General features: G+C 44.2%; 1 protein-coding gene across 1 annotated transcript in view; it reads right to left on the bottom strand.

Annotated features, from left to right (window-relative positions):
* LOC149450255 (uncharacterized) overlaps window positions 1-20,950 on the bottom strand; it is a 36,181-nt gene that overhangs the window by 10,487 nt on the left and 4,744 nt on the right. The window contains exons 2-4 of the mRNA XM_089692149.1: window positions 19,825-20,145; window positions 2,565-2,756; window positions 1,757-1,951 (exon numbers count right to left, since the gene is read on the bottom strand). Of these exons, the coding sequence (XP_089548275.1) occupies window positions 1,757-1,951; window positions 2,565-2,756; window positions 19,825-20,145 (708 nt within the window). The remainder of the gene's footprint in view (window positions 1-1,756; window positions 1,952-2,564; window positions 2,757-19,824; window positions 20,146-20,950) is intronic.

Genomic DNA, 20,950 nt, shown 5'->3' with positions numbered 1-20,950 from the left:
GAGAGATACAAAGTAACATTGTTTATAAAGATCGATCAGACGGAAGATAGAGAGATACAAAGTAACATTGTTTATAAAGATCGATCAGATGGGAGATAGAGAGGTACAAAGTAACATTGTTTATAAACATCGATCAGACGGAAGATAGAGATACAAAGTAACATTGTTTATAAACATCGGTCAGACGGGAGATAGAGATACAAAGTAACATTGTTTATAAACATCAGTCAGACGGGAGATAGAGAGATACAAAGTAACATTGTTTATAAACATCGATCAGACGGGAGATAGAGAGATACAAAGTAACATTGTTTATAAACATCGATCAGACTGGAGATAGAGAGATACAAAGTAACATTGTTTATAAACATCGATCAGACGGGAGATAGAGATACAAAGTAACATTGTTTATACACATCGATCAGACGGGAGATAGAGAGATACAAAGTAACATTGTTTATAAACATCGATCAGACAGGAGATAGAGAGATACAAAGTAACATTGTTTATAAACATCGATCAGACAGGAGATAGAGGGATACAAAGTAACATTGTTTATAAACATCGATCAGACGGGAGATAGAGAGATACAAAGTAACATTGTTTATAAACATCAATCAGACGGGAGATAGAGAGATACAAAGTAACATTGTTTATAAACATCGATCAGACGGGAGATAGAGAGATACAAAGTAACATTGTTTATAAACATCGATCAGACGGGAGATAGAGAGATACAAAGTAACATTGTTTATAAACATCGATCAGATGGGAGATAGAGATACAAAGTAACATTGTTTATAAACATCGATCAGACGGGAGATAGAGAGATACAAAGTAACATTGTTTATAAACATCGATCAGACGGGAGATAGAGAGATACAAAGTAACATTGTTTATAAACATCGATCAGACAGGAGATAGAGAGATACAAAGTAACATTGTTTATAAACATCGATCAGACAGGAGATAGAGGGATACAAAGTAACATTGTTTATAAACATCGATCAGACGGGAGATAGAGAGATACAAAGTAACATTGTTTATAAACATCGATCAGACAGGAGATAGAGAGATACAAAGTAACATTGTTTATAAACATCGATCAGACGGGAGATAGAGAGATACAAAGTAACATTGTTTATAAACATCGATCAGACGGGAGATGGAGATACAAAGTAACATTGTTTATAAACATCAATCAGACGGGAGATAGAGAGATACAAAGTAACATTGTTTATAAACATCAATCAGACGGGAGATAGAGAGATACAAAGTAACATTGTTTATAAACATCGATCAGACGGGAGATAGAGATACAAAGTAACATTGTTTATAAACATCAATCAGACGGGAGATAGAGAGATACAAAGTAACATTGTTTATAAACATCGATCAGACGGGAGATAGAGAGATACAAAGTAACATTGTTTATAAACATCGATCAGACAGGAGATAGATACAAAGTATATATGATTTCAGTTAACCACTTGCCCTCCAGAAGGTGTAACCCCCTTCATTACCAAACCATTATTTTGCCATTCAGCACTGCACTACATTAACTGGTAATTGCACGGTCATGCAGCACTGTACCCAAGTGAAATTAAAATATAAATTTAAAGTTTTTTTTTATAAATGTTGTTGTAAATACCTCCTTCTCCCCTTAGCTGTTATTTTCTTTTTCATTATTTGTTGTTTTTTTCCTGTTTTTTCTAAGTAGCAATATAAAAAATAAAAAAGTTGTAGCATGACTTACTTGGCGAGTAGATACAGAAAGCCTCAGTCACATTCCAGATATTGGTGCTGTTGGCTCTTATACATCGGATTTTGCTGTAATTGGGTGAATATCCAGGGGGACACATCAGCGTCACTTCTTCACCCTGACCATAATATTCCTTCTCTGGATACATGCTTATATTCTGTCCCACATTTATCAACCTCTGACACTTCCCTGGAATGGAGAAGATACAATGCCCATCATTGGGTGCTACCAGGGTGATTAATGGGATGCCAAAGCCCTGAGGAGGTGTGTGAGCAATACTAGACCAAACCATGGTACAGACAACAGGATGGGACACTAGAAGTGGAGTCACCCGTATGAGCTCACCATGAGGGGGCAGAACCTGAGCCCACCAGGTGTTCACCAGAGCTCTTGGTAGGGGAATGGTGACACTCCTGTGGCCCTCTCTGATGACACAACTGAGACAGATGGTGTCACGGGGCCCAGTGTAATACAAGGCCAGACTAAAAGTAAGCCATGAACTCTGAAGGTTAATAAAGGGAGGATCTGGAGCAGAGGTGCAAAGGATGAGGAACCACAAAAACATAGTCAGGGAAGGGAAAGGGCAAACAGGTTAGCTATTTATCCAAAGTTGGGGTCAGTTCTGGGTGGAGTGACACTTTATTAGACAGATTGCAAAAAGAAGGTCAACCCAGTCAACACCAGGATACATTTTGGAAGCATAAAATAAAAAACTTTTGACCAAGGAGAAGGCAACATTTTTGACATATATAGTATGTAACCCTTCATGTTGTTGGGTTTGTAATCAGTGAACAGATCTCACGTGTACACGGTGCCGGCTCAGAATGAAAATAAAACTGGAAAACGTCTGACTTCTTCACACACGTCAGATGGAACGTCCTGCTGTCATACTGCTCCTTACATGACACTTCCACCACCTCGTTCTCCCATGCAGTCTCAAATCTAGGAGGGAATTCCACTATGGAGGTCCAGAGTGGCGTCATCCTGCAGACCCCTGAGAAGACACAACACAGCAATATTATTTTTACATCTCCTCCTATGGGGTCAGATTGTAAATGATCAGAGAAGTAATCACACTTATTGTGTATAATTTATGTATTGCTTTTGATTTTAGTATGTCAGCGAGGATGGATAACAGAAGGAAGTGACATTGGATTGGGATGTGGGCCAGAGGACAGGGAAGCATTTTTCTGTTCGGCCGACACTGATGAAGTATGTTTGGCTGGTGGCCAGGAGTGGAGAGCCTTAGCCATTCAGACATTGGTCAATGTGGAAGAAGCAGTCAGTAACACATGGTACAAGATCCCTGCTCCCTATTGAGACCTGCGATTACAGCCTCTGACTGATGGAAATCTTCCAGTACTGACTTCATTGGCAGCTCCGAAACATCATGGGATGTCATATGACTGAATCCAGAGAGCCCATGCTGAAAGATGACAAAAAGTGTGTCACTATAAACCATGTCCTTCAAGAGCATCTTTCACCATTTGCATTGTAAACTTTCCTTTACCCACAAACATCCATCTCTACCAAGAATGGGCCACTTGGTTGTGATTATTCCCCAGTTCAAAGATTCCTACTCTTCCCCTGTGTTAGATGTGAAGGACCTTATGCCACCACCCAGCTGGATAGTGGAGGACAAGAGAAAGAGTTCCATTGTATAAGCTGACCTTGTCCTCTGGAACTGGGTGACCCATTCCTCCTCTGTATCTAAGTGTACCAAACCCGACTTATTCTTGGGGGTTCTTCTGAGAAGGACCTTACACCTTCACTCAGCTAAATTGTGAGGCACAAAAGACACATAAGACTTCTATTATATGACCTGACCTTGTCTTCTGGAACTGGGTGACTTGTATCTCCTCCAAGTGTATCTAAAGCCATCCAGAGATGGATCGAAATTCAGTTGGTTCAGCAAGAACTAGATGAATTTTGATCCATCTGTGCACAGTCTGGTTATAATGAAGTTGATTTATTGATCAACTTCAGTACAACCAGCATGTTGGATTTATTTTTTGTATGATCACCGGCAGCTGTTAAATTTGCCAGCAGTGATTATTGTATTCTGACAGCGGGGAAACCTCCTGCTGTCAGAATACAATAGTGTAGTGGGAGGGATTCCCCCATCAACACTGACTATGTTGAATAGGGGAATTGAGCAATTTTCTTGTCTTCAACCCCAAGGATAGAAAATTGCATATTCTATGGCCAGCCTAAGTTTACCAAGCTTGACCGATTCTTGGGGGGCTTTCTGAGAAGGACCTTTGACCTGCACCCTGCTGGATTGTTCAGAACAAGAGACAGACAAGAATTCCATAGTTTGACCTGACCTCGTCTTCTGGAATTGGGTGACTTGTACCTCCTCCAGGTGTACTGACTTTACCAAACGTGACTGATTCTTTGGGTTCTTCTTCCAGATGATCCTACAAACATTACAGTGGGGGAAGGGATCCTGGAGGGGACCCAATGGGCAAAGATTTATACAGCTAGAGGACAAGTGATGAAATAGTCAATTTTACTGTTGGACCAAGAAGACAATCCACCTCCACTCAAGTGGATTGTGGACAGGACATAAAGGAGTTTCATTGTGTGACCCAACCTTGTCTTCTGGCATAGAAACTGGGGATTTTTTACAAGAAGATAGGATTTCTAACAAGAGCAACGGTTATTTTTCTGTACTTTCATAAAGCCTGCAAAAAAAGAAGTAATTCAGCCGCCATGTTAGGGGACTGGTGGGCTACATTGTGTGTTATATTGTTCTACTCATAATCAGATTATAAGGGCCTGGAATTGAACCCGGGACCTCTATTGTATCTGACAGTAACTCTTCTCACTGCGCTACCTGAGATGCTGGGAAGTACTCTGCCTGATCCATTGGACAATCTTGCATTGTGCCTTGATTTCTGCTGAGCCTTGAACGCTTTGCTCCTCCCATGACCTTCCTGATTTAAACCATGTCTCTGCAATTCCTGTCTACCAGATTATTGTGCCTTCTCCAGCCAATATCTTGCTCTTGTCTCTCCTGCTGCTGTCCGTACCTTGGCTACCAACATTTGTCTTGTTCTTCAACTACGATTCTGCCTCATCCCAACCTGCAACCACTTCTTATCGACCCTTGGCTTGTTTACTGACTACGCTTCTGCTTGATCCCTACCTGCCATATCTGCTACTGGATCCTGGCTTGCTCACCTCCTGGTGTGGCGATCCTGAGAACTGCGACCTGGTACTAACACGCAGCAAAACCCATCCCCACCACCAGGAGCTCTGGTGAATACCGGTTAGTGCTTAGACCCCACAGGTAGGTGAGCCTGCGTCATCTGTCAGGGTGACCTGCTTTTTTATCTATCCTGTTGGTTGGCCTGCTGCTATAGCTACGGGTCTCTGAGCCTGACCCTGACCCTGACCGTGACACAGATATACTCTGTAGGGGAGTATGAAGCTATGCCTCACAGAGCCTTGCAGGCTGCACAATTTAAAGGAAATGTACTGCAGTGTAAATATGAAAAGTGAGTAGAATAAAAAAAGAAAACCGCAGGATGAGAAAAAAGGGAAGGAAATTAGATAAGCTGCTGAGGAAGTATAAAGCGTATTTCCACTATTGCAATGAAATTTGAGAAAACCCCACTAAATGGTTGTTACGAGTTTCTAGTCACACATCACACCTAAAATATATATATATATATATATATATATATATATATACACACACAGGTGAAACTCAAAAAATTAGAATCTGGTGCATTCATTCATTCATTCATTCATTTATTTCAGTGCAGCAACTTAAAAGGTGAAACTAATATATGAGACTCATTCCATGCAAAGCAAGATAGTTCCAGCCGTGATTTGTCATCATTGTGATGATTATGGCTTACAGCTCATGAAAACCCCAAATCCACAATCCCAGAAAATGAGAATATTCCATGCAATCAATAAAACACGGATTTTACATAGAACAATATCGCACCTCTGAAAAGTAGAAGCTGCATATGTACTCAGTACTTGGTTGGGGCCCCTTTTGCAGCAATTACTGCCTCAATGCGGCGTGGCATGGAAGCTATCAGCCTGTGGCACTGCTGAGGTGTTATGGAAGACCAGGATGCTTCAATAGCAGCCTTCAGCTCTTCTGCATTGTTCAGTCTCATGTCTCTCATCTTTCTCTTGGCAATGCCCCATAGATTCTCTATTGGGTTCAGGTCAGGTGAGTTTGTTGGCCAATCAAGCACAGTAATCCCACGGTCATTGAACCAGGTTTTGGTGCTTTTGGCAGTGTGGGAAGTGTGGGCGGTGCCAAGTCCTGCTGGAAAATGAAGTCAACATCCCCATAAAGCTCGTCTGTGGAAGGAAGCATGAAGTGCTCCAAAATCTCCTGGTAGACGGCTGCGGGGACCCTGGACTTAATGAAGCACAGAGGACCAACACCAGCAGATGACATGGCTCCCCAAATCAACACAGACTATGGAAACTTGACTTCAAGCATCTTGCAGTGTGTGCCTCTCCATTCTTCCTCCATACTCGGGGTCCTTGTGCCTCTCCATTCTTCCTCCATACTCGGGGTCCTTGTGCCTCTCCATTCTTCCTCCATACTCGGGGTCCTTGTGCCTCTCCATTCTTCCTCCATACTCGGGGTCCTTGGGCCTCTCCATTCTTCCTCCATACTCGGGGTCCTTGGGCCTCTCCATTCTTCCTCCATACTCGGGGTCCTTGGGCCTCTCCATTCTTCCTCCATACTCTAGGTCCTTGGGCCTCTCCATATTTCCTCCATACTCGGGGTCCTTGTGCTTCTCCATTCTTCCTCCATACTCGGGGTCCTTGGGCCTCTCCATTCTTCCTTCATACTCGGGGTCCTTGGACCTCTCCATTCTTCCTCCATACTCGGGGTCCTCGGGCCTCTCCATTCTTCCTCCATACTCGGGGTCCTCGGGCCTCTCCATTCTTCCTCCCATACTCGGGGTCCTCGGGCCTCTCCATTCTTCCTCCCATACTCGGGGTCCTCGGGCCTCTCCATTCTTCCTCCATACTCGGGGTCCTTGGGCCTCTCCATTCTTCCTCCATACTCGGGGTCCTTGGGCCTCTCCATTCTTCCTCCATACTCTGGGTCCTTGGGCCTCTCCGTACTTCCTCCATACTCGGGGTCCTTGGGCCTCTCCATTCTTCCTCCATACTAGGGGTCCTTGTGCCTCTCCATTCTTCCTCCATACTCGGGGTCCTTGGGCCTCTCCATTCTTCCTCCATACTCGGGGTCCTTGGTTTCCAAATGAGATGCAAAAGTTGCTTTCATCAGAAAAGAGGACTTTGGACCACTGAGCAGCAGACCAGGTCTGTTTTTCTTTAGCCCAGGTAAGACACTTCTGACGTTGTTTGTTGTTCAGGAGCGGCTTGACAAGAGGAATACGACATTTGAAGCCCATGTCCAGGATCCGTCTGTGTGTGGTGGCTCTTGATGCACTGACTCCAGCCTCAGTCCACTCCTTGTGAAAGTCCCCAACACTTTTGAATGGCCTTCTCCTGACAATGCTCTCCAGGCTGCGGTCATCCCTGCTGCTTGTGCACCTTTTCCTGACAATCCTCTCCAGGCTGCGGTCATCCCTGCTGCTTGTGCACCTTTTTCTTCCACACTTTTCCCTTCCACATAACTTTCTATTAATGTGCTTTGATACAGCACTTTGGGAACATCCAACTTCTTCTGCAATTACCTTTTGAGGCTTTCCCTCCTTATGGAGGGTGTCAGTGATGGTGTCAGGTCAGCAGTCTTTCCCATGATTGTGATTCCTACTGAACCAGACTGAGAGACCATTTAAAGGCTCAGGAACCCTTTGCAGGTGTTATGGCTGAATGAGCTGATTAGAGTGGGACACTTTGAGCCGAGATTATTCCACCTTTTCACAATATTCTCATTTTCTGAGATTGTGGATTTGGGGTTTTCATGAGCTGGAAGCCATAATCATCACAATGATGACAAATCACGGCTGGAACTATCTTGCTTTGCATGGAATGAGTCTCATATATTAGTTTCACCTTCTAAGTTGCTGCACTGAAATCAATCAACTTTTGCACCAGATTCTCATTTTTCGAGTGTCACATATACATATATATATATATATATATATATATACACATATATATTTTTTACTTTTTCTCAGCAAGAGGTGTAGTGGCCGACTTCAAAGTTTTTTGAACAATGTTAGGGTGAGCCTGTCCCAAGTCTGTGCTCATTAGAAGAAGCCCAGCCCCGGGCGAGGCTCTAGGCTTTGTGAGGCACAATTTAGACATGAGGCCCCACTCTCGCCCATCCAACTTCTACGCAGCAGGCCTTTCCAGATTGAGATCCTCGTGCAGTAGATGGGATGGATGACGTGCGAGGACGTAACATCGCTCCTCATAGGCTGGTGAGCGGAGCTCCAGATATCTTAGATTACATGAGAGGTGGGTGTGACGGGGCTCCTAGCGCTGCCTGCGTACAGCAGTGTTAACCAGTTTGGCGCCATACAAGTAAAAATTAAAATTTTTGGCAATAAAATTACTTAAACCCCCAGAAAATTATATATTTTCTGAAAGCAGAGGCCCTAAAGAAAAAAAGGTGATATTTGCACATTTTTATGTCACATGATATCTACGCAATTGTTTATTAAACGCACATTTTCAGGAAAAAATATAATAAAATGAATTTTAGTGCAAAAACACACAGTAGATTACCCATTTGTGGCTAAAATATAAAAGATGAGGTTGCATCGAGTACATAGATACCAACGATTCCATGTCTTAAAATTGTGTGCGCCCACAATATCGCCAACAAACTACGGTGACCAAAAATCACCATAGGCAACACTTTGAAAGACTTTACAGCTCATCAGCAGGGCTGGATCTAGGGGGGTGCTGGGATGGGCTGTGCCCACCCCATATTTTAGTCATGCTCCCCCAGGTAGGACAGTACTGATGGGGACAGTCCATGTAAGGGGACACTGTGATGGGGATAACTGATCACATATAAGGCGGCACTCGAATGGTGACAATTGATGCATCTGGTGGGGACCCTGATGTAAAGGGGCACTCTGATGGGGATGCTTGATGTAAAGGGGCACTCTGATGGGGACACCTGATGTAAAGGAGCACTCTGATGGGGACACCTGATGTAAGGGGGCACTCTGATGGGGACACTTGATGTAAGGGGGCACTCTGATGGGGACACCTGATGTAAGGGGGCACTCTGATGAGGACCCAGATGTAAGGGTGCACTCTGATGGGAACACCTGATGTAGGGGGGCGCTGTGATGGGAACACCTGATGTAGGGACTCTGATGGGAACACCTGATGTAGGGGGGCACTCTGATGGGAACACCTGATGTAGGGACTCTGATGGGAACACCTGATGTAGGGGGGCACTCTGATGGGAACACCTGATGTAAGGACTCTGATGGGAACACCTGATGTAGGGGGGCACTCTGATGGGAACACCTGATGTAGGGACTCTGATGGGAACACCTGATGTATGGACTCTGATGGGAACACCTGATGTAAGGGGGACTTTGATAGGGACATCTGATAGAAGGGGGCACAGGTTCTGTTTAACCTCCTCGGTGATCTGATTCTTTCCAATTTTTTGTGCTGAAAGCGGTACATTTTTTTGCATGGAAATATGTAGTTTTTTATTGTAGGCTGTAATTTTTAGGAATAACTCACTGAAATCTGTCCGGACAAGAGTCTATTAAACATTCCGGATATGATAAAATTTGAAACACGAAATAATAAATTATAATGTATTAAATAATCATAAAAAATAATAATATAATAATAATAAATGTAATTCAATAATATAATCACCAAAAACACTGAAATGTGAAATAGAGCGCCAAGTTCGCACATCGCTGAGCTCAGTCGCAGAATCGTTTTCAGTGTCTGATGACGAATTTCCCCCACCAATCATTATCACTCAATTCTGCAAGTGGTTCTGATTTACTATCGCTGCTCTAAAACCGCTTTTGACGTAAAGGGACGCTTTTTGGACGCCATGGACTTTTCTAAGTTTCCAGGCAGAAAGAACAGTCAAAATGCAGGCCGGGGCGCCGGACAAAGCAGTAGGGACAAAATATATGTGAAATGCATTGAAACAGCAATGACAGCAAAAATGACATTTTTTTAAAATTTCAAATTTCCCGCCGGTTCCGGCACCCATACGTCCCGACGTCACAGGGACCGGAACACAGAAGCTGGATACCGGCATCGTCCGCGGGATCGGGAGCGAAGGACAAGGTAAGTGCTGCAGGGACCCCCAGAGCAGCGCCGCAGGGTAAGCCTGAGTGTAGCTCGGGGGGGGTTACCGCTTTTGGTATAGAAATTCTACCCCGAGCTACACTCAGGAACACCGCCAGGGGGGTTAATCACTCTAATCTAATGACAGCCTGATACATGCAAGGTTGTAACACTGTGTGACAGACTGTCAGTGACTCGCACATACAGCTGATATTACGCCCCCCGACTTTTTTTTTACTGCACCCCCAGATCAGGTAGGTTAGATCCAACCCTGCTCATCAATTTATAGGTAACTAGGAGCTCTTGTGCTAGAATTATTGTTCTCACTCTGATGTTCGCAGCAACATGTCATACGTGTGGTACAACTGTGGTTTACATACATGTGCACACCCTGGGCTTGCATTTGCACAACGGGGGTTATGTCAATTTAAAAAAAAAAATGATATATATATATTGTGGGAACTTAGTATCGAGTGATAGAGCTTTAAGGCACACAGCCAATAGCGTTCTTTTTAAGGGCCTTTTTGCCCAATTTTATTTAAAAGAAAGTTCCATAACAGAAGTTTCCCACACAGGGGTGTTCACCATCAAAACACATGAAACCAATATTCAGCCTCCTGGCTACTCCTTGTCACCCCTGCTGGTTAGCAGTCCCTCTGTTTATATGGGTCTCCCAGACCACTGGCCAGTCCCAGCACGCAGCGTTGGACTTCTTGAACTCACACGGCCTCCTTCCATAAATGGCTTTTTGCACACAGCTAACGGCCCCTTGCTGCTCTGGCTTCCACCTCTCCTAGGTGGCGCTCTCCTGACTCCTGGGCAATGACCTCCTGTCTGCCGCGATGGAGCCCAGACCCTGGTCCTGACTCTAGAAGAGAGCCATGCACACCCGACCAATCAGTCTCCTGGACATTTCCAAAACCTGGCCCCAGGATTGGAGATTTCATCCCTCCCAAATCACTTTGAAATCTCCAGGCTCCGGGTCCCAAAATGGACTTTACAAACAAACGAGGAAAGTGAAAAGCTACTTTCCTCTCCATCAAACAAGTACCCTGGAGCCCCTCAACCTGCCTTGTTGAGAATCCCGGGTGAAATATCCTTTGTATATCGTGACAGATCGTCACACTGTCACAATATATATTATAATTTACCTTTTTTAAACTTTTTCTTTTTTTAACTTGATTGCTATCTCAAGGGGTTCACAAACCCCCATGTGATAGCATTGGGTAGGTGACAGGTACTCTTTATGGAGACATTAGACCCATATGTCTCCCATGCCCGTTGCACCATCTAACCAATCACAGATCGGCTTGGTTAGATGTATCCCCTGGCTGTACTGGCCAGGAAAGTGTGCATCTGAAAGTGACGTCACGTCCGGTTTCACTGTTTGAATGTGAGATGGAGGCATGGATTTGCTTCGGTCCCACAGCGCTCACCCTACCCTAGATGGCGGTTGTGTTCCCAGGCTCCGGTAAGAGCTAATCATAGGGCCCCCTCTTTCCAGCCATTAAAAACCTCTAACCCTTTGTTAGGGCGGACAATGTTTAAGTCTAGTTACAATTGATAATGAAGTTCTGCCTTCACAGCACAGGCAGGGTATAATATGGCGGCACACAGCTACCCGGCCTCCTCATAAACAAAGAGAACTATCTAGGATTTTTCTTGTTAGAGGGTTGGGAATAGAGTGGCTATAGAAGGCAAGCTGCAGTTTTTAAGATCTGCAATGTGAATGGCGGCATGGATCATATATAAAGTAGGTGTTATCCCAACTTGGCTACAAGAGTGGAAATGCACTTTAAAGATATAAGAAATGAAAAAATGAGGCTAAAGCATTCCCTCAAGTACAGGGAGGGTGTCAGGGAAGAGCTGGCCATAGTGCTAGGGAGGCTTCAAGGCGCACACAAATGCACAGGTGTGGCCCTGCGGGTGCCCGTCTTGCAGTGTGCAGGCACATGCATATTCATCACTGATATTGGTGCCAAGTGGCCTATATAAGTGCAACAGCTGCAATAGTTGGTTGCTGTCTGATCTGCATCTCTTCCTGAGTTCCTGTGCCTGTTCCTATTCCCTGTGATTGACCTGGATTGTCCTGACCTTTCCTGAATGATGCCTGCCCTGACATCAGCCTGTTTTTGGATTCGGCCTGCCTCTTGCTCATCTGCCTGCTTTAGTGTTGCTCATTTCTGCCTTGGACCCTGACCGTTCTCCTGCCTGCTGTCCATGCCTGTACTTGACCATCTGTTGCTGACTTGACTCGTCTGACTACGTATCCTGTGATCTCTCTGCTCGGGGTCATACCCCACTTGGTTCTTGCTATCCATCTGCCTGCCACCTTTTACTAGTTTTCCTGCACCTGTGACCATTCAACTGTCTGCCAAATCCTGGGTCTGCTGTTCCTTCTGCCATTCACTGTGTGGACACCTAGTCTATTCCTGTAGAAACACTTGTTCTTCATCTGTGCAATCTGCTGGACAATATATAGGCACTTGTACCAGACCGTGATCTTATGGCCGCTGTTTCTTCACCAGTGGTCCCTGAGCTGGAGCTGTAAGAGAGGCCTTCCTCTGCACATCAGACTCAATCATCAGGTACGTGACAGACTGGTTACATCTTCCAGTAACTTATATCTCCCACCTCCCACTCTTGGGCATATTTAATTGCCCCCTCATCCTCCTCTGACGATAATACCTTGGAGGAAGGTATCAGGACCTTCCAAAGTCTTATAGCCCACAATAATGAATCCATCATAGATATCAAGTAGAACCAACTCCCCCATGATGATACGTGACTTTGAACGTCACAGCCAGGGGCATGGAGACCACCAACCCTCAACCTGGCTGAGGATAAGAACAGACTCTGGAACAATGAGAAGCTCTTTGTCATTGTGAATGATGCCATGTCCTGCCTTCCTCAATGTATGGTCTCATGGATCTCCTACATATGCCATGAGATATTAGAACATAACTATAACTTCAGTGCAGACCCCCCATTCATGGTACCCCCAGGTACCATGAATGGATCATCTGTCATCCCTCTTGCTTTCCTTATAAACACCCTGCCACCAACTTAAAAATAAAAGGTAAAGGCACAGAAATATTAGGTGTTTAAATGCTTACTTGCAGTAGGAAATGTGAATACTCCAGGAAGAGTCAATTCCCTAGAAGCTAACCCCCTCCTTGTATGTCATAGCTCTCTCCTCCTCTGGGAGTGTACATTTACTGTGCTGACCCAGCTCCTTCTTCCCTACATAACCTTTTATGTAGCTGCTGGGGAAGGAGTAAAGGGAAATTCTATAGAGTGTCACCTGACTCTTTTGGGGTTGCTGACATCACATCTAAGATAGAGGCACCCTCAGTCTCAGGACTTTTGAATGTCTACACGGGGGAGGCTTTTTCAGGAATTACAAGAATAAAACACAATAAATGCACATTCAGTATATTCTTAATGGACATGACATGTTGTTGTCATGACTGGTCTGGTGACAGGGTCTCTTGAACTATAACCCTTTACCTGACCTGCTGTCCCCTCCACCCCTTCCTTCCTTGGATTATTCTTCCTTTAGGTTCTTTTTCAAGTCACCATTTATAATGCCATGTCCACAATACACCCGCACTCTATTCCCTTACTCTTTTGGATGCACATTCCGTAATATACTTGGTAACTGCAAGAAGTATTTAAAGGTGCACTGGTCCGCTTCCTATGGGGAACAACCCCCATGGCCCTCTTTGTACTCATAATTCCCATAGTGTTTGAATGGCATTTTTACGTGCATCACATCATCATGTGACCAAACCTCAATGTGTATTGTCCTCCAATTGTACGATGATGGATGGCTGTATGACTAGTCCTCTTTGTACTTAACTTGTATAAAAAACAAAAACACAATAAATATTTTGTAAACAAAAAATGAGAATGAGTATTCTTCTATTATGCTGCAAAGTCCAAAGTCCACCAATGTATTGTTTAGGGGTGCTGGGATGCCTCTGAAGTTGGAGACCAGCCCACCGCTGGTTAATGGGTTAACAACATAAATGTACAGTATAAAAATGTAAAGCCTACAAGTGACATACAAAAGTAAATACACAAAACTTCATTTGTTTTATTGCCAGTGCTACACTTCCAATATGAAATGTTCTGGTCATCATTCAGATGGATGGAACTTTGGTGACCCTCTAACAACTCCTCCGTTCTGTCTGAGGGTTCAGGAAATGTACAGTCAGGTCCATAAATATTGGGACATGGACACAATTCTAACATTTTTGGCTCTATACACCACAATGGATTTGAAATGAAACGAACAAGATGTGCTTTAACTGCAGACTGTCAGCTTTAATTTGAGGGTATTTACAGCCAAATCAGGTGAACGGTGTAGGAATTACAACAGTTTGCATAGGTGCCTTCCACTTGTTAAGGGACCAAAAGTAATGGGACAGAATAATAATCATAAATCAAACTTTCACTTTTTAATACTTGGTTACAAATCCTTTGCAGTCAATGACAGCCTGAAGTGTGGAACGCATAGACATCACCAGACTCTGGGTGTCATCCCTGGTGATGCTCTGCCAGGCCTCTACTGCAACTGTCTTCAGTTCCTGCTTGTTCTTGGGGCATTTTCCCTTCAGTTTTGTCTTCAGCAAGTGAAATGCTCCATCGGATTCAGGTCAGGTGATGGACTTGGCCATTGCAGAACATTCCACTTCTTTGGTTGCTTTTGCAGTCTGCTTTGGGTCATTGTCCATCTGCACTGTGAAGCGTCCAATGAGTTGTGAAGCATTTGGCTGAATATGAGCCGATAATATTCCCGAAACACTTCACAATTCATCCGGCTGCTTCTGTCAGCCGTCACATCATCAATAAATACAAGAGAAGCAGTTCCATTGGCAGCCATACATGCCCACGCCATGACACTACCACCACCATGATCACTGATGAGGTGGTATGCTGAGGACCATGAGCAGTTCCTTCTCCATACTCTTCTCTTCCCATCACTCTGGTACAAGTTGATGTCGGTCTCATCTGTCCATAGGATGTTGTTCCAGAACTGTGAAGGCTTTTTTACATGTCGTTTGGCAAACTCTAATCTGGCCTTCCTGTGTTTGAGGCTCACCAATGGTTTCCATCTTGTGGTGAACCCTCTGTATTCACTCTGGTGAAGTCTTCTCTTGATTGGTGACTTTGACACACATACACCTACCTCCTGGAGAGTGTTCTTGATCTGGCCAACTGTTGTGAAGGGTGTTTTCTTCACCAGGGAAAGAATTCTTCGCTCATCCACCACAGTTGTTTTCCGTGGTCTTCCGGGTCTTTTGGTGTTGCTGAGCTCACCGGTGCGTTCCTTCTTTTTAAGAATGTTCCAAACAGTTGTTTTGGCCGCCCAATGTTTTTGCTATCTCTCTGATGGGTTTGTTTTGTTTTTTCAGCCTAATGATGGCTTCACTGATAGTGACAGCTCTTTGGATCTCATCTTGAGAGTTGACAGCAACAGATTCCAAATGCAAATAGCACACTTGAAATGAACTCTGGACCTTTTATCTGCTCATTGTAATTGGGATAATGAGGGAATAACACACACCTGGCCATGGAACAGCTGAGAAGCCAATTGTCCCATTACTTTTGGTCCCTTAACAAGTGGGAGGCACATATGCAAACTGTTGTAATTCCTACACCGTTTACCTGATTTGGATGTAAATACCCTCAAATTAAAGCTGACAGTCTGCAGTTAAAGCACATCTTGTTTGTTTCATTTCAAATCCATTGTGGTGTATAGAGCCAAAAATGTTAGACTTGTGTCCATGTCCCAATATTTATGGACCTGACTGTAGAAGGTTGACTGTTATAGTAATGATCTTAAAGGCGGTTCTCCATCTGTATCTGATCTTGTGTTTTGAAACCCCGTGCTCTGTAGTTTCTTTCCAAATAGATACAGTATCTTCTTTGCGGCGGTTTGGTACCACCAAAACCAGGAGGTTACGTAGTTTTTCAGATCTGTGACTGTTAGTCCCTTCAAAGCCTCCATTATCAGTTCTAACATCTATCCTCAATCTGAAAAATGTCAGATCTGAAGTTGAAGACTTTACTATCCACCTGCTTAAAGCAATTGTGAATCTTTCCCTGATATTCCCCAATGGAGGTGATATCTGTGGTTTTATTTTGTAGATAGTTCAAGTACTATCTTTTCAATGATTCTCTACAGGGTCCACAGGTTCCCTTTTGGTAGCATGCACTGTTTGTGAATCTGCAGGAGTGGGAGCAAATCTAAAGGTCGCTATCTGCTGGTTAAGATTTGTGTAAAAAGATATCTGGAATTCCAGGATCCTTGTCCTTAGCTTTGGATTTTGGGACCCTGTAAGATCACCTTCAGGTGGTAGGAGAATATTTATAGCTGAGTCCTCTGTAGAGCTAAGTTGGCTCACAATGCTATTGGTAGTATTACTTACCTTTTTGCTGATGGGCCCCATTGTCCGGTTCTGTCTCTCTATCCTCACTTTGCCAAGCAAAGTTCCTCCTCTTCTTGGCTAGTGTCCCAAATGCTGGGGAATGGGACATAGCCTTCCAACTCACTGCTGCTGGTCACATGCCTCTCAGCTCCAGGATTTTCTGTATGCTGCTTGCCCTAACCTTTGCAACACTTAAAAGATACATCTCCTGACTACTACCCGCACTGACCTTAGCTACGTTTAATGGATACTTCTACTGCCTGCCCTGTCTTTAAGCTAAGTTTAATGTATAGCTAAGTGTAATATCTCAACTGTCTGTCCTGAACTTAGTTACATTTAATGGATACCTCTGCTGCCTTCCCTGACCTTTTCTATTTTTAAAAAATACTTCTACTGTCTGCTGCCTGCACTGACCTTAGCAATGCTTAATGGATACTTCTACTCTCTGCCATATGCTCTGACCTTAAATACATTTAATGGACATGCCTACTGTCTGATACCTGCCCTGGCCTTTGCTACATTTAATAGATAATTCTCTATGCTGCCCGTCCTGACCTTTGTTACATTTAACAGATACGTCTTCTGTCTGCTGCCTGTCCTGACTTCTGACACTTCACCAGTCCCCTTTTCTGTCTGTTGCCTGCCCTGGCCTTGGATACATTTAACAGTTACTTCTTCTGTCTGCTTCAGGTACTGACCTTAGCTATGTTTAACAGATACTTCTATTGTCTATCCTGACCTATTCTTTGTTTAAAAGCTGCTTCTCATGTCTGCTGCCTGCACTGACCTTAGCAATGCTTAATAGATACCTCTGCTGTCTGCTCTAATCTTATCTACATTTAATGGAGACACCTACTGTCTGCTGTCTGCCTTGGCCTTTGCTACATTTAATGGGTACTTCTCTCTGCTGCCTGTCCTCACCTTTTGGTACATTTAACAAATGCTTCTGTCTGCTACCTGTCCTGACTTTTGCTACTTCACCAGTTCCCTTTTCAGTCTGCTGCCTGCCCTGGCCTTGGATACATTTTAACAGATACTTCACCTGTCTGCTTTTAGCCCTGACCTTAGCTATGTTTAACAGATACTTCTATTGTCTGCCCTACATGACCTTTTCTTTGTTTAAATATACTTCTCATGTCTGCTGCCTGCACTAACCTTAGCAATGCTTAATAGATATCTCTACTGTCTGCTATCTGCTCTTACATTAGCTACATTTAATGGAGATGCCTACTGTCTGATGCCTGCCTTGGCCTTTGCTACATTTAATGGAGACACCTACTGTCTGATGCCTGCCTTGGCCTTTGCTACATTTAATGGAGACACCTACTGTCTGATGCCTGCCTTGGCCTTTGCTACATTTAATGGAGACACCTACTGTCTGATGCCTGCCTTGGCCTTTGCTACATTTAATGGAGACACCTACTGTCTGATGCCTGCCTTGGCCTTTGCTACATTTAATGGAGACACCTACTGTCTGATGCCTGCCTTGGCCTTTGCTACACTTAATGGATACGTCTCTCTACTGCCTGTCTTCACCTTTGTTACATTTAACAAATACTTCTGTCTGCTACCTGTCCTGACTTTTGTTATTTCACCAGTCCCCTTTCCTGTCTGCTGCCTGCACTGACCTTTAATGGATACTTCTATTGTCTCCGACCAGCCATAATCCATCAGCATTGCATTGCAGATAGAAGCACAGAGACCCAGCGATGACATCAATAGGTCTAAAATAAGGCATGCAATGAAAATGGAATGTTTTTCTATAATAATTAGCATGCTGATGAAGGGGGGGGGGGGGGCAGGGAAGGCAAAGCATCAGAAGATTAGCCTGCAGTTTTAACCCTTTTTTATTCAATGAACAGTCCGGTTGCTCAGTAGTGTTGGTAACTATTTCCAGTGACCTTCTGTAGGTCAGCATTATGTGTTTCTATGTATTTCTTGTCCCATAAAAGTTTTTATGAAATATTTTAAACATGCAGAATGTCAAGAAAATGACAGCAGTACATCATGAGGTTTAACAGCGTCAACACAGGGCGAGGAAATTCTTCTCAGGCTAAATATAAAATCCAACAATGATGAACAAAAGAGAAAACAAGGCAATCCTCTGTGTTTTTTCACATTTTTGTGTCTGTTCTGAGCTGCCCTGTGGTTTCCTGTGGTGATGGGCGGCATTTCACGGACCTTAAATGTGAGATTTCCCACCACCATTGTTATTTACAGCAATGATTGCCAATACCTTCTATAAATAATATTTATAGCAACGACTACCAATATCTTCTAGCAATAGTCATGGGAGGTCTGTGGATCCCTCCTATCGTATTCATTCCTCTTCGTCACCATTGACCTCCATGTATGATCTATTAACATTTCTTCAATTCCCAATGGAAACCAAAGAAAGTCATAAAAACTACCTGTACCATCAATGTAAGAGTTGGGCAGTTGAGATGTGATCAGTAGAAATATGTAATTGTAGGTTGATCTAGTTATAATTCCGTGTTATTGTGACGGGAGTGACTTTTGGGGGTGGGGGGACCACTTGGTCAGCTCATGTCCCCCTCATTATGTTTAACCCACCCTGTGCCTGTTAAGGGGGTACAGGGTGTGAATGTGAATGTCCCAGTATTGTGTATAGTGTGTGTTCCTTTGTCTAGGCCACATGGCTGTCCATTGTCTGTTTGCCATGTGCTACCCCCCATGGTGCTGTGCCTTGCTGGCCAGCCGACTATTAAATGTAATGGAACCGGACCCCAGACCGCACTGAGTTTTTCCGTTATACCACAACTTCCCCTGTCCGAACACCATCCATGGACCACACCCTGAAATCCCTCAGGAAAAAGACAGCACCCAGCTCTTACTAAAACAGGAAGCCAACAACTTTTATTGTACGCAAACAACATGTTTTATACAGAGGGCGGGGGAAGACAACCAGGGACAGGAAACACATCATCAGCTCACCCTATCAGTGGGAAGGGCTACAGTATAGGCAGGAAACACCTCTTCACCCCTCCCCATCCAACCAGACACAGAACAATGGGATGCAGCCATGCGGCAAAGGATATTGACCAACCCCCACACCAATACACAAACAGTACATCCCATAATAGTCGGCTGGCCAGCAAGACACAGCACCATGGGGGGTAGCACATGGCAAACAGACAATGGACAGCCATGTGGTCTAGACAAAGGAACACACACTATACATAATACTGGGACATTCACATTCACACCCTGTACCCCTTAACAGGCACAAGGTGGGTTAAACATAATGAGGGGGGCATGAGCTGACCAAGCGGTCCCCCCACCCCCAAAAGTCACTCCCGTCACAGTTATTGTTCCAGTCTCGTGACAATAAAACCCAACAAACAATGAAGAGAATGTTACCTGGGAGGACGGTCACCTTCACGGGGTGCATGTTATCGGACCAGTTTCGTTCGATCCCACATTGATATGTGTCAGAATCTTCCGGTCTCATTCGTCTTTTGGTGATGGTAAGCCTGCGACTTGAAGGATTGTCCTCCATAGAATATTGGTTCATGGACCTTCCATCAGTTGATTTGATGAGGATGTCACAGGTTTTCCTGTAGGCTCCTTTACACCAATACTTAACATAGGATTCAAAGCCATCATCGTAATAACAGGTCACAGATAAATCCTCTCCGTGATGGACAGTGACTTCACTGGGGCCCCTGAGGGCCCCAGCTCCTATTGTGAAAAGAGAAAATGACACCTTTAATGGCTCTGTAATGTCACATTTTATCAAAACATGAAGAAGGGTACAGAATATTCTGAACTGTTAGTTGAGTAAAGTCTTTCCAAAAAAATGAGGATTATTTCATGATGGTGTGCGGACCCATCCAAATAATTTCTTTACAACCCAACCATCAGAACCATTGGTGTGTGGTAAATATATAGCCACATATGTAGAGCTATTCACTCCAAATGTCATACAGCTTTTCAGACTCCTTGGCCACCATAATTGTGGAAACCATGGCTTCGATTGGGTAGGGCCTGGCACCCAACTAGACAAGGTCATCCAGCACCAAGGATGAAGATTCCGAACACCAGGAGTGCAGTGTTTGAGGTGGAAGGTAAGTTCTCTGACCCGGGAGGGGTAATATATGCATGGAAAAGAGGCAGGGGCGTATTTACTACAAGGCACTTGCCTAGGGTGGCATATTTCAAGAGGGCAGCACCTCCCCCCCAGAAGAAGGGATGAAAGAAGGGACATGTGCACTATGGGAACCAGGTGGGATCCAAGAGAGGCTGTGGGCTACTTGATAGTGTATGTAGAGCCTAATTCACGTTTCTGGGGATGTCCGGAGCTGTGAAGAGGAGCTGTGAAGAGGGGGGGGTTAGTGGTAGGCTCTCCTAGGTGGGAGGCAGGGGAGTTGGTCAATGTCAGGCTCTCTCCACGGTAGGAGGAAGGGGGGTGATGTTGGTTTGTGTTCGTGGGGGAAGACAATTTTTGTGTTGCCTAAGGTAGCACAAGACCTAAATACACCACTGA

This window comes from Staurois parvus, unplaced genomic scaffold (genome assembly GCF_062004578.1).
Source record: "Staurois parvus isolate SC_StPar_1 unplaced genomic scaffold, SC_StPar_1.0 ptg000577l, whole genome shotgun sequence".
Taxonomy (NCBI): Eukaryota; Metazoa; Chordata; class Amphibia; order Anura; family Ranidae; genus Staurois; species Staurois parvus.
Note: the sequence above shows the minus strand (reverse complement) of the source record. Positions and strands in the feature narration are given on the sequence as shown.